This window comes from Phoenix dactylifera, unplaced genomic scaffold (assembly GCF_009389715.1).
Source record: "Phoenix dactylifera cultivar Barhee BC4 unplaced genomic scaffold, palm_55x_up_171113_PBpolish2nd_filt_p 000007F, whole genome shotgun sequence".
NCBI classification, from domain to species: Eukaryota; Viridiplantae; Streptophyta; class Magnoliopsida; order Arecales; family Arecaceae; genus Phoenix; species Phoenix dactylifera.
In genome coordinates, this window is record NW_024067666.1 from 3,202,607 (window position 1) to 3,215,446 (window position 12,840).

General features: G+C 37.1%; 1 protein-coding gene across 1 annotated transcript; it reads right to left on the reverse strand.

The window, feature by feature from the left end:
* Positions 1 to 1,489: 1,489 nt before the first annotated feature.
* On the reverse strand, positions 1,490 to 8,829 carry LOC103704457 (SNAP25 homologous protein SNAP33). Its single transcript, XM_039115850.1, has 9 exons — positions 8,734 to 8,829; positions 8,630 to 8,681; positions 7,102 to 7,305; positions 6,303 to 6,343; positions 4,819 to 5,271; positions 3,297 to 3,390; positions 3,094 to 3,221; positions 2,908 to 3,005; positions 1,490 to 1,948 (listed from the first exon to the last, which is right to left on the reverse strand). The coding sequence occupies exons 1-9, from the start codon at positions 8,827 to 8,829 to the stop codon at positions 1,849 to 1,851; spliced, it is 1,266 nt and encodes a 421-aa protein (XP_038971778.1). The 3' UTR covers positions 1,490 to 1,848.
* Between the last annotated feature and the right edge of the window lie 4,011 nt (positions 8,830 to 12,840).

The following is a 12,840-nucleotide window of genomic DNA, read 5'->3' on the forward strand; positions in this document are numbered from 1 at the left end:
CGGATCGATTGGTCTAGGCCGGCTAATGAGCCGGGCCTTACAGGAACAAGAATAAAGTAATGTTAACGGATAATTAGAAAGCCTCGTGCCTTCCATTCCTACTGATCCTTCAGCCTCATACCTCCAATTTTTACATACCCTAGCAAAAAATTTCTAGCTCTAGTACCTTCTCCAAAACTGCGATCTTGCATCACAAAGTCTTGAGCAGACTCTCGCCATACAAGAATTGAAAAAAAAATATTATAATAAAAATAGATTAACTCAGCCTCTTGCATGAGATGAAAATCTCTAATAATTGGTTGAAATTTCATTTGGTTGTAATTTTCCCCTATATATATGCAAATAGATTATTGCACTAGCACTTTAATTGATGCATTTGTTATGTAAACCAAGAGAAGAGCATTTATCAAAGGAAGGTGGTGGTTGTGTCATTTTTGAAGTCAAAAGTAGAACTAGGATGAACTCACTTTCTTTTCTTTTCTTTTCTTTCTTTCTTTTTCTTTTTTTTTTGGTGGGGGCGCGGTAACTCCCGGTTGATGCATACATAAATATGCCTCTTGGAATCTATTTGGATTAGGCCTATAGGATTTGTATGGAAATTGGCAGTGTAGCAGCAGCAAGGTAATCCATAACTAGAGATTGAAGTTGGTGATATGCAAGTGGAATCAAGAACCGATCTGTGTCTCAGCATCTCAGACTTCTTGCCATGTTGTTCTAAGTTTGGCATCAGGAACTCTCTTTGGAGGTTAAGAGAGGATTTCAGCAGCATGGAAGCGGTCAGTGCGGTATCTAATTGGGGTATTTGGGAACTTTTTGTTGGGTTATTTTTGGACTAAACCTGTTTACAGATGTTCTCTCTTCTTATTTGGTTAGGTCTAGTTCTTTGTTTTATTGTCTACTCTTTCAGGCTGATGGGTTGGCTGTGGGTTATCTCAGAAGGTGATGTTTCTATGACCTATTGAAGATGAAATGAGCTTATCCTAATAACTATCAGTATCCCTGATACATATGATGTCTCCTGTTGATCTTATCGCCATTTTTTTGTCATAGCATTAGTGGAAGATGGCCCACCTGATACAATCTCTAGCATCCAACACTTGTTTCTCATACTGACACCTGACCTGGAACCAGTGCAGGCTTTTGAGTTGGATCATCTTGAGAATGGGGTCTCATCCTTCGAGGCTGGGAGCATTATTCTTGAGAAAGTGAGAGAGTGTGGTGCCTTTCAAGCCATGCATGTTTACCGCAAGGCGAATAAAACAGTTGACTGGATCGCTTCCTATGGTTATTCATCACTTTGGCGAGTTTTTTTGGACTCAGAGTTTTATTGTGAGTCGTCTTCTTTCTTTTGACACGGCTGGCTGTATTGATGCATATTTAGTATGAGTAGCTGATGTACCAAAATAAAAAACAGTTTGACTTGTTTTATAATTTCCGCTTTAAAGTCGCATAAGAAAGAGAATCCAACGTGCACTTCATAAGCATCCCATTTTCCCAAATAAGTGTTTTCATGATCTAGCACTTCTATAATAAAGCACGTAAAATTTTACAGCTCTATTTTTAGGCTTCAAGAGTGTTATCTTCATCCATCTTCCCCAAGGAACTGTAATCCATTCTTGTTTCTAGACTAAAATTTCCTACTCATCTGTTCAAACTGAACTCTTACACGATGCAAATTTGTGAAAGAGTGCGCTCAAGCTTGACATGGAAACATAAAAAGACATGCATTTAAATGACAAGAAGATCAATAATGTGAGCATGCAACCAGCATGACCCAATTCAATATGATGGGTGGAATGTTACGATAAAAACCGGCTCATCTTCAACACCCTTTCTAACGTTAGCAAACTATTTTCCAAGCAGACGACGCCCTCGAATATTTGCTCTTTTCACCCTGAAATTTAGTTCATCAACATCATCCTGCATACGATCCAGAGCTCCGGTATGCCTGCAATTACCAAACAAAACAACGACATTTAGTTTAACAGAAAATTGGGGGAAAGTGTCACTGAGGTAGGATTTGGTAAAATAAACAACTAACGTGTGGTCAATGTTCATAAAGTGTGTCCCTTTTAATGCATCACTTCATGTCAGGTGGCCTTTGAACGTTATTTTTATCTCGAATATAAGATAGTTTCACCACATAATGTCAATGCTTGATATCATGACTTACGCTTAACTTCTAGCAACATCAATCTGCCATTAACCCACAAGGCATTTCTTTACAAAGATTAATCAATTCAAAGTCCAAAATAAGAAGCTTACAGGGAAAAATAACTAAAACTGCATGTAAATGAGGCACACAGAAACAGATTAAAGAGCAAAGCATAGCAATAAGGTGATTTGATGACATCCATGATACTGATCAAAGGATACAAATTATACCCATATAATATTAGTTCCAATCCTCATTAAGTTTCTCAACCTCTCCAGTTCAACCATTCACAGTTGAATCAGGTGGATCCCACCATAAGATGTGAAAATGTTTCATGACCGAACAGGACAAGATGGCAACAGGAGAGCATACAATCTCACAATCCAAAATGTGATGCAAACATCAAGCTCATGCAAACAAAGGATTAGTATCAATGTTTCTAGTAGATATCACTGCTCAAAGAAAGCTTTAGGCAGTCAGCATGGCCAACCTCAAAACTTCCACTTTGCCATAATCCTCCTCTATACCACATTTTTCCCTAGAGAGGGCAGAACTCGACCGCATAGAGATGTTTTTAGTAAAGAAGTGAAAAGGTTTAATTTCCTGGGATTGGCTTTAAGCTCAGGGCTGAAGTTGTAAAAGAATGAAGCATCAAGCATCTAATCAAAACCAGCAAATATGAGTTCTCCAAATCAAAACACAGACCATGCCAAGATCCCAAAAGATGTAAAGGCAAGAAACAGACAGCCGACCTCTCTATCTCACCACCCATGTCCATAGCCATGTCCTTCAGCTCAACCAACAAGTCACTCAAATCAGAAAGGGCATCATTCTGCTTGGCCTTCTCTATCTGTTGAAAAAACCAAGATAATTAGATTTAATAGGTGATGGTCGTATATAGCTACTAAAATTTCCCTCCTCTCTACTATCTGCATTACCTCGACTTTCTCCAGTGCAGATGTAGGTTCAGAAGGAAAAGTTCGAGGATTGGACCGACACAAAGGACCTGATAATCCCAACTTTTGTCTCTGCTCCATGTGGCTTCCTTTTTGTATAAAAGAATCATCTGTTCATAGATCGATCAAATCAGATAACAAATCACCTAGACATTTCACCATATCAACATTTATTTTAGATTTACCTCTTGTTAATACAGGCCCCTTTATTTCACGATTTTTCTTTGGCTTCCATGTCTTGGAGAAAATTCCGCCAAGACTTCCCAAAAGCTTTTCGCCCTGAAAAGAGAAACATATGAATTAGATGGGAACCTAACTTGAAAGCCTTAAGTTATGTAGTATATCCCATCTTCACTAGGTTGGAGTAGATGGGAATTTAACAAAAAGGCAATCCCTTCAAGCAGCAGCAAAACTAAAAACAAATCAAAGACTTGATGATCAAAAAATTAGTACTCATTTATATTTCTAAAGCCATCTAGTACATCAATTTTCTTAATAAGCATGTGGTTTTAATATCAAAGGTTGAAATAGAAAAAACTCCATATTGAGCATCTGCATTTCTCATCTTGTGGCAGTTATACAGTGAGCCACAAAAATATGGTAGACTTGGATGATTTAGTCTTGACATGAGACCTCGTATTAGGACAGAAGGAATTGCACATGGGGAATCGTCTGTAAAAAGCACTAAAAATAAGGGAATAACACTAGATGATGGATATCTTATTAGTTTTTTTTCCCAACTAAGCCCTAAAAAACAAGTCATTCCAACCCACCATGGCAAACAGAAAAGGCAGGGATATATCCTAGATAGAGCATCATCCTATTTTACAGTCATGCAAAAACAAATGCTTAGGATTTTATTATCTTCAAAAATAATTCACAAAAGATACCAACAACTTGGAAGTGAATTATATGTCTGCAGCTAATTTTATACTAACAATCTCAGCAGCATTGCCAAATCTCAGTTAATAACCACCTCTCGAATATGACAAAGTTCTCTATTTCTTAACTTAACTCTGTCATTCAGGAAGAGAGGAAGCTTATAATTATAGTCTTCAGAGGGGAAAAAAGGGGAAGTAATGACTTCCTATTTTAACAATTCTGTAGTATAGAATAGAAAAGATAATGACACCTCAATTAAAAAGATAAGGTATTTAGTGTTATCCACACCAATTCTACCATTGTCTGTGGACTGTAAAATGTACTATGTTGCTAAAAGATTTAATGAACTCAGTGATCAGTGCCAGTGCCAAGACTGAACAATTACTAATGAGAGATAGTAATAACCAGTTGTTGAACAATCTAACTGAAAAGTATGCTAAACCTTAAAAAGTCTAAGCTCAAAATGAAAAGCAAAGAAAGAGGTAGGACAAAATCAAGATAACAATGAAACATAGGCACAAGAACAAATAAGTTATTAAAGATATGATCACAATACATGTAACCAAATGAGTTCCACATAAAAGAGCATGAAAGTGGATAAAAAGTAGCATTAGAGCCTCAGAAGCAAAGACTTCTATAAAGAATAGCATGCTCACAATATCTTATGAAATAATCTTATGCCCTATATTTGAGTTGCCTGACAAGAAATAACGAATATCCATAATTCTGCAAATTTTCAAGGAAAAGGGCTAGACATCTTGCTAGATTATCATGTCCACATAGATCCAGTTGAACACAGAACTGCATGAATTAAACAAAGCATACCCTACTGAGGTCATGATCAATGTCTGCAGCAGTTAGATGAGTCTGAGTAATTTTTTGGCCCTGCTGATGCAAGCTGATGAGAGTCCTTGAAGCATCTCCTCTCATCTCTTCAGCAATCTTCAAACAGCCATTTATTTTGTGTGTAGTCTCCTCAGCCTTATACACAGCATGGTTCTCTAGCTCTTGCACAGACTGGTTTTCAAAACCCCCCGAGTCACGGAAGTCATTTTTGTATTTGATTCTTGAAGTTGAAAAGCCTGAATATGATGACGAAGAAGAAGCACCATTTCCTTCATCTCCATTGTAACTAAACTTGGAGCTTGTTTTTTTCGGTCTGCTGATCACAGGGGCTGAGGAAGCTCTTGCAGTCTTATGATTCAAGTCAGACTCCGAATCAGAATCAAAAGGGTTGTAACCCGAAAAACCAGGATCAGGAGAACATTGCTTAGAGACCTTAGACACAGATGTCTTCATTAGGCTAATTTTAGAGATATCAACAGCAATAATTGCTGAAAATGCTGACAAAGATATCAACAAAAACAGTACACAATCAGCAGAACTCTAATCACCACAGAAATCTGTCAATGTTACCTGTCAACACAAGAAAAGGCTGCCACTTTATAACACATGCTATCTAACACTGGTTTCAACAAAATGTTATGAAAAAGAAAACAGCACAAACACAATATAAGACCAAACACATAGATGGACATGAGGAGGTAAACAGAAAAACTAGCATCACAAACAAGACCAAAAGACCATATCGATCAAAAAAGGGTGGTTGAACAAGATAATAACCAAATAAAAACCTGCATAGTGATGATGAAAAAGAAGTTAACATTAGAAATTATTTAGTTAAATAAACAGATCAAAGCAATGGAAACCAAAGAACATGAGCAGGGTAAAAGAAGTGCAATTCCAGTATGATATATCCCAATGGTCAATAAGATAGAAAGTGCAAAGGAAAATTGAGGAAAGAAACAATGCTAGATGTTGCAAAAGAGTATTGAGAATATCTGAGATAAGAAAATCCATAGGTAGCTTAGCAGAATGTTGTTAACAAGATTCAAAATTAATAATAAGTTTTTGCAGCGATCTCCTGCGTGATAGGATCCATGAAACTATTAAGCAATACCTGAAAACCTATCGGGGAGATAGAAAGTATATTCAGAAATATCAGTGACCATAAGGGGATAGGAACAGAAATCTGAAGCATATTAATCAGTTATGGAGAAACGATATCGACAGTACATATGTTCAAAACCAAAGGAGTACTGATTCCTCTGAAAGATAGTAACACAAGAAAACTTAAAAATTAAAAGCAATGGCAGTTCATACAAAGCAATTGGCAATTGAAACGAAAATCCAATCATAGGAAATTAAATAGGTAAAAAAATCAATAAAGTACTGCAGTAGAAATTAAATATGGGTTTACCATAGGAAAACCAAAATATTTCATCAAGTAAGTGGTGGTGGTGCTCTACCTTCACCTTTTCCTCTTTCTGCAAAGATTTACGACCAGATCCTACAAAAACAACTACAGCAGGCAATAAAATCAACATATGAAACGAAATTAAATATCACATACTCTTTCTTATTTAAGAAATTATCAAAATAAAAACAATAGCAAGTAATTATAATACAAAAAATTCAGAGCACAGCAATTTCGGGAATTTAGAAACAAAAGTAGTTGCAAGGATAATAAAAGACACATGATCCTGATAAGAACCTAAACTAACGAACTTTCACCCCACAAACAAATTTCTTTAAAAAAAAAGAACAAGATAGATCCCAAAACATCACCATCAGCGAAAAAGTACAAACCCTAAAACCAAAAAGAAGACGGCAATCAAAACCCAGAAACCGAGACCAGAAGTCATGGAATCAGAATCAAGTAAAGATCGGCAAAAGAAGAATCATGGAATTGAGGATGGGAAAAGAATTGGTCTTCGCATTTCCTTAACAAGATTCTTAAACCCCAACAAAAGTCCAAGAGAAAAAAAAAACAAATAGAGAAGAATGCAAACGCAGAAAAAAGAATACCTAATTCAGAAAATAAGACACTTATCAATCCGATATAAACTATAGAACGAACTGGGCCCGAAATTTCAGATGGGGCGAGCATTCCGAGAACTGAAACACTTTCGAACACGGCTAAAGTTAGACCGAATTTAACCACTTCTCCCCCCCGTTCTCTCCACTAATTCAAGAAAACAGTTAACGAAATGCCAGTAACAAGAGATCAAAGTAATCAAACCTAAGGAACGAAACAGAGAAGAATACCTCGAAAAACCCAAGAGGGATAGCGCTCCACGACCACAACACGTCGAAGAAACGATGGAGGATGAGGAGGAGAGGAGAAGGTTAAAAAGACGAGCTTTTTCTCGTCACCCACGCGGCGATCACGTCCAAAGGGCGCCGCGAGACTGCCGCCGCCGGGGAGGATGGGGCGGAGGAGAAGTGGAGTGGGAGGAGAAAGGTGGTGATCTAAACTAATTTAGATCTATTAATATTTATATACACTTTTGGGTAATCTTATGGATTTTTCAAAAAATTAGACGGCTCAAATTAAATTTCGTGCGTAGAGTAGACGGTTGAGATCTTCTCTCGCTTTGCTGCGAGCGTGCGCCAGAAAATCAGACCGTTGGCCCCTGTCGCTTCTTGGGGTCGCAGCTGTCTGCGTTCGCAGGCATCAGGATTATTCTTCCCTTCGCGCAGGAGATTGGGTTCACTGGAACCTTAGGCCGCACAGACCAAATGATTCTGATTGAGTGATTAATAATGACATATTTTTTGGGTTATTAGATTGAAATGAATGATAAAATCAAGGGAAATAACATATATTTTCTAGTTGATTTTTTTTATTAGACCTTGAGATTTTGTGTGTGTTGGTTTGCATGGGATTCTAGATGACTTTAAAAAAGTTTTGATCTTTTACTTTGAAGGCTTCTTTTCTTTTTCCAAGAGAAATCTAAGTGACCTCTTCTGAGCTACCTTGGCATCTTCATAATTTGGATGGGTCTTATGCTTACAGATGTATCCATTCTAGAGCTTTGCAATATAGTTGGTCTCAAAAAAAAAAAAAAATGGACATGATGGTAGTCTCCAGAAATAAGTCTTGGAGATATTCAAACTAAGATTGCATGCAAATTTTTACAAGCCGGTTGGAAATGCGGATTTGGAAGTTGGTGCAAACATTACATCTTTTAAGGGGGTGGGAAGCCTGGAGAAAAGCACATAGGGTTGAAGAAAGTTGGCTACAAAGATTGGAATCTTAACTCAATTTGGCATGTGTGATTTGGTAGATTCAGATAAGATCCAAATCCAATGAGGAAGATGGATGATCCGGACGGAGTTAACTTCATACTTAAACCTTAAGCACCAATATTAGCTTAATAGTTGGGTTTTGTTTTCTCTAGGTAACTAATGCTATGTTGCACCAACATGTTCCTATCCTTGTTCTCAGTTTATTGTGGTGGAAGGAGATCAGTGCTATTTAAGGGTTTGAAGCAGGGGTATTTTCAGTCTACTTCAAAGGAAGGAAAAAGCAAATGAGAGATTTGGTGTTTTACTTGCAATCAAAATAGAGGAAGAAAAGTTGAGGGAAGGAGTGGCTGGTCCCTCCCCCTCCCCTCCTATGTTTTACCAAAAAAAAAAAAAAGGAGTGAGGATTTTTTTAATCAATGGTTAGAAATAAATCTTTTCTATGATCATATGATTTTTTTTCTCCTTCTTGCCCTAATCAGATAGCCATGTTGAGAATGGATAAAAAGAATCACAAGCACCATTTAATGGAAAATTAGAATATTACTGCAGAAGATGCTGTGGTCTCTGATAGTTTTTTGAGCTTTGAGGCCATTATCCTTAAGAATGACAGATACAATGATGAACTCAATGTCCAACTACTCTACATACCTCACCATAACCTAGTTCAATACTAGAAATAGAGGTTAGGATTGCCTCAATTATCCGCTCAAGCTTATCCATGGCAGAAGGGGGAAGTTTGGGCATGTTTTTGTTTCATATTTTTCTATTTTAAACATTTTAATTTAATAGTTCCAAGGAAAATGCTAGTTGAACTCACTTATGTGATGGATACATAGGATAGTTTTTTGTGGTTGAATGAGTTTGTCCATTAGATGAATACTTTGTTGGACTAGTTTTGAAGGACAAAAACAAAATTTTGCAAATTCTTCTCTGTTCCATTCTCCTTCACTTTCCCTTTCTTCTTCTCCTTCATCCTAATCTTTGCTTTAAAAACAAGAAAGTAAGATCTTTGTCTGGCCTTCCCTCCATCGGCGAACTCTCTAAACATGCTGGAGTTCTACTTTTATGCATCATGGATCAGTAGCCACTAGCTAGTGCCACTCAATTGTTTGATACTACTATTCTAGATACTGACTTGCGAGGCTCTTGGAATGGACTCAAATATGCAAGACCTATACTGAAGGCTAGACAAGTTCTTTTTGAAGATTACTTGGTGATAGTAATTGGATGGGTTGCGAGCTAGAATCAGCTAATTGAGAGCTATCCCCAATTGGAGGATTTGTGGAAGTTATCCAGAACGTCCCTTTTCACACTTTTTATATCCATGGTGAGATAAATAGAGCAGTGGATTGAATGGCTTCCTATATTGCAGATCGCTTTGGTAACACTCTATGGCTAGATCAGATTTCTACACCACTTCCACTTTGGAATATTTTATTATCTGATTTGTCTGTATATATTCATACTCGATAAATATGAGCCATTTGTTTGATAAAAAGAAAAAAGGAAGATGAATTTGGCTGCAGATGATAGGTTGGCTCCAACCTCTAGGCATGCCTCTTTTCACTCTGATCTAAAAAGTCACCTTTCATGTATGAGATAAGAGGATGATGCCTACCCATGAGGGAAGTGGTGGGAACACACAGTGATTACTTAACTACTAAGGAGCAATAACCACAAAGTATTTATTAGTCTTGAAGAAGGCATAATAAACCATACAAACTCCTATATTTCATGATCTGATTTAGATATAGGATTTGCTTCTCCTCAAAATCTTAATGACCGAGAAGAAGGAAACAACATTGCTCTGTATTTGTCAAGATTTATGCTGCACTTGAATGATCTGATGACCATGCCCTGATGAAAACCTTGAGACTGCATCTGTAGAAAGAGCTAATTATTGGAATACAGCAACTTAGTAATCAGCTTTCACAAATATAATAATGCATCTTGTTTTGTGGTACAAGCCAAATAAAATTCATCATTTAAACTTACTGGTATATTAAGCAAAATTATACCATACTCCTTGCCACCATGTTACTTGGCTTGCTTTGCCATGCACCATGTATTCAGCATGCTAGGCATGGGTGTGCAAAGTTTCTGATCCATATTCAACAGAGAATAATAGATGCTGAAGGAGCTGAGAACCTCCATCTAACATGAGCATTAAGCTGTTTATCTGATCAGCTTTCACCACTCAGTGAGATGATATAATGATGCGGCTATTATCAAAAATATAGATATATATATATATATTGTTAAAATGGCTGATTCATACAGTTCTAATACAGATACATTCAACTCTCCTTCTCCAGCCTATAAGGTATTCTCGGAGTGACTGGCCACATACGAGGCCATTTAGTCTGCGGCCCCATTAATTTACCAACAATAATTTGAGAGGTTGAGACTGCGATTTTCTATTCTTGCTTGCCATTGTTAATCCTAAATGAATGGCCAGCTCAATGGCAAAAATTTTCATAATCTTAGGAGTCTGTTTCACTTCCTAACACTTTGGATATTTTCTATAATCCTGGTGGCACTTCTAACCTTGTTCCAGATTTTACCTTGTGTAATAAATTATAATCCTGGTGGCACTTCTATTTTACCTGTTTTCTCTTCATTTTCCCCAATTAAGAGAAGGCCGAAGGAAGAAACATCACCTGAAGAGAAAACTAGTAATCATACGGAACAATGCCCCCAGAGGCATCCCAGCTACAAATAATACAATGCGTACAGCATTGGCTACGTTGCTTATGATTGACGTAAATATCTGGAGTCCTATTTAGCTGTACTCCGTGCAAACCTACCATTTTGTCTCTCTCTCTCTCTCTCTAAAATATACGGCTATTATTAAATGAATAACTTGTGACTAAAACAAAGAATATTCTAAAATTAGTTAGGATCGGCGTGAAGAAGGAATGGAAATGTGCGATGAAGAAAGAGACTCCTATTTGATGACATTAAATACTGGCCCATGAAATAGTTCTACATATTCGTTTGCTGCATTTATTTTGAATCAGTCCCTTTCAGATATTATTTATCAACATTATCTTTTGAGCCTAGGTGGGTCATAGGGGCCTGATTTACCTAATCAACATTATCAAAGAATGATTCACTTTGTTTCTCGATGTCAACCATTAGATCTTGTAATGGCTGTTTTGTGATTTACACAGACGGATGTACAATCCAATAGTTGATATCGTGAAAAAATATCGTTCTTTCTTTCGTACAAAAAGTATAATTCGGATTCATGTCTCAACTAATTTAAGATTCCAAATAACGAATTTTAGCTGTATATTTCGTTTGAAAAAAAATTTAATTTTTTATAATATTAATTATTGGATTGTGCAATAGCCGCTTCAAAATTTATATAAATAGATTAAAAAAAGAAAAGGTTGGAGTGCTTTATGAACTAATGCAATGCATGATGCAACTGTTGACATCACCGAAGGTAACGTGTGAAAGATATAACTCGAACCCACGTAATAGTTAAACATAAGAGACAAAAAGACATAAAACAAAATAATCAATTCAAAATTTATCCCATCAGGACATGCTAGAGGAAGCTGCAACGGGATAGAGATGGTTTTAGGGTGAAACCAGTGTGAGACAGAGCATCAGGAGAACTGGAGGAGCATGCGTTCCTTTTTTTTTTTTAAGGGGTTTAAGGATTCAGTTGTCTTAACCAGAAAATTTGAACCTTGACTAAGTAGTCAAGAAATCAAAAATAAATATCCCAGAAAGACAAGATAATTCCAGAAATACGTCTGCAAACATGATTTTCTCCATTGCTATGGCCCTTTCTCCTCCTCCCTATTCATGTCCTCTCTCTCTCTCTCTCACTTACTCACTTGCACCCCCACACACACACACTGCTTTTTGTTTAAATGCACTAGATTCCATAGGCTTCACAACCACCAGAACCTCATATCCAGGGTGCAGCCAAAGGCTATATCCAGAAGAGGTGGTCTGTGGGTTTTGGAGGTGAAAGCTACCTATAGGTTAAGTCTCACATTTAAGCAAACAGGTTCCAAAGCATCCAATTTACCAAGTGGGGCGCGAGCGAACGCAACTGCAGGCAAAAGCACCTTTTCTTCTTTTTCCAAAAAGCCATGGGTAGATCAGTGGTCCGCATCTACCCTTCTTCTTTTTAAATTTTTTTTTTTCTTCTGAGATCCATATCTCTTTGCGTTTTATTAATTCAGATTTTCAGAGATTTCATCTCCTCCAATCCACAGGGTACCAGAGATAATATATTCTAGCGGTTTGTCATGCATGAGAATCGAGAATTTCCATGTGCTAAAACGGCTTCTAGCGTCGCCATCACACCTCCAAAAAGAAAAAGAAGTAATCTCCCATGACCAAACAGTCTTCCCACTAATAACAGTCGCGTGAAAGAGACAAGAAAATTTGCACCACCTCTCACTCCTCCTACTCCTCCTCCACCCACTTGCGGTAGAAATACTAACTATAAAGACCCGTGCTAATATATGTTTAGTCCTGCATCAATTATTCGTTAGATAAATTTTAAATATTTTATACAGATTAAGAAATCTAAATAATATCTTCTGACTAGTTATTTTGGATGAGATTCTGAGTTGTTACAAATGGTATCAGAACGGACCCAGCCTATAATCTATATAAGCTAGAAAACACTGCAATATGATTCTATTGGGACTGATCACGGATCGATCGTGGTGTTTATGATTAGATTTGAATGAATTTGAACGAAGGAAGTATGTGAGGATCCGTGAA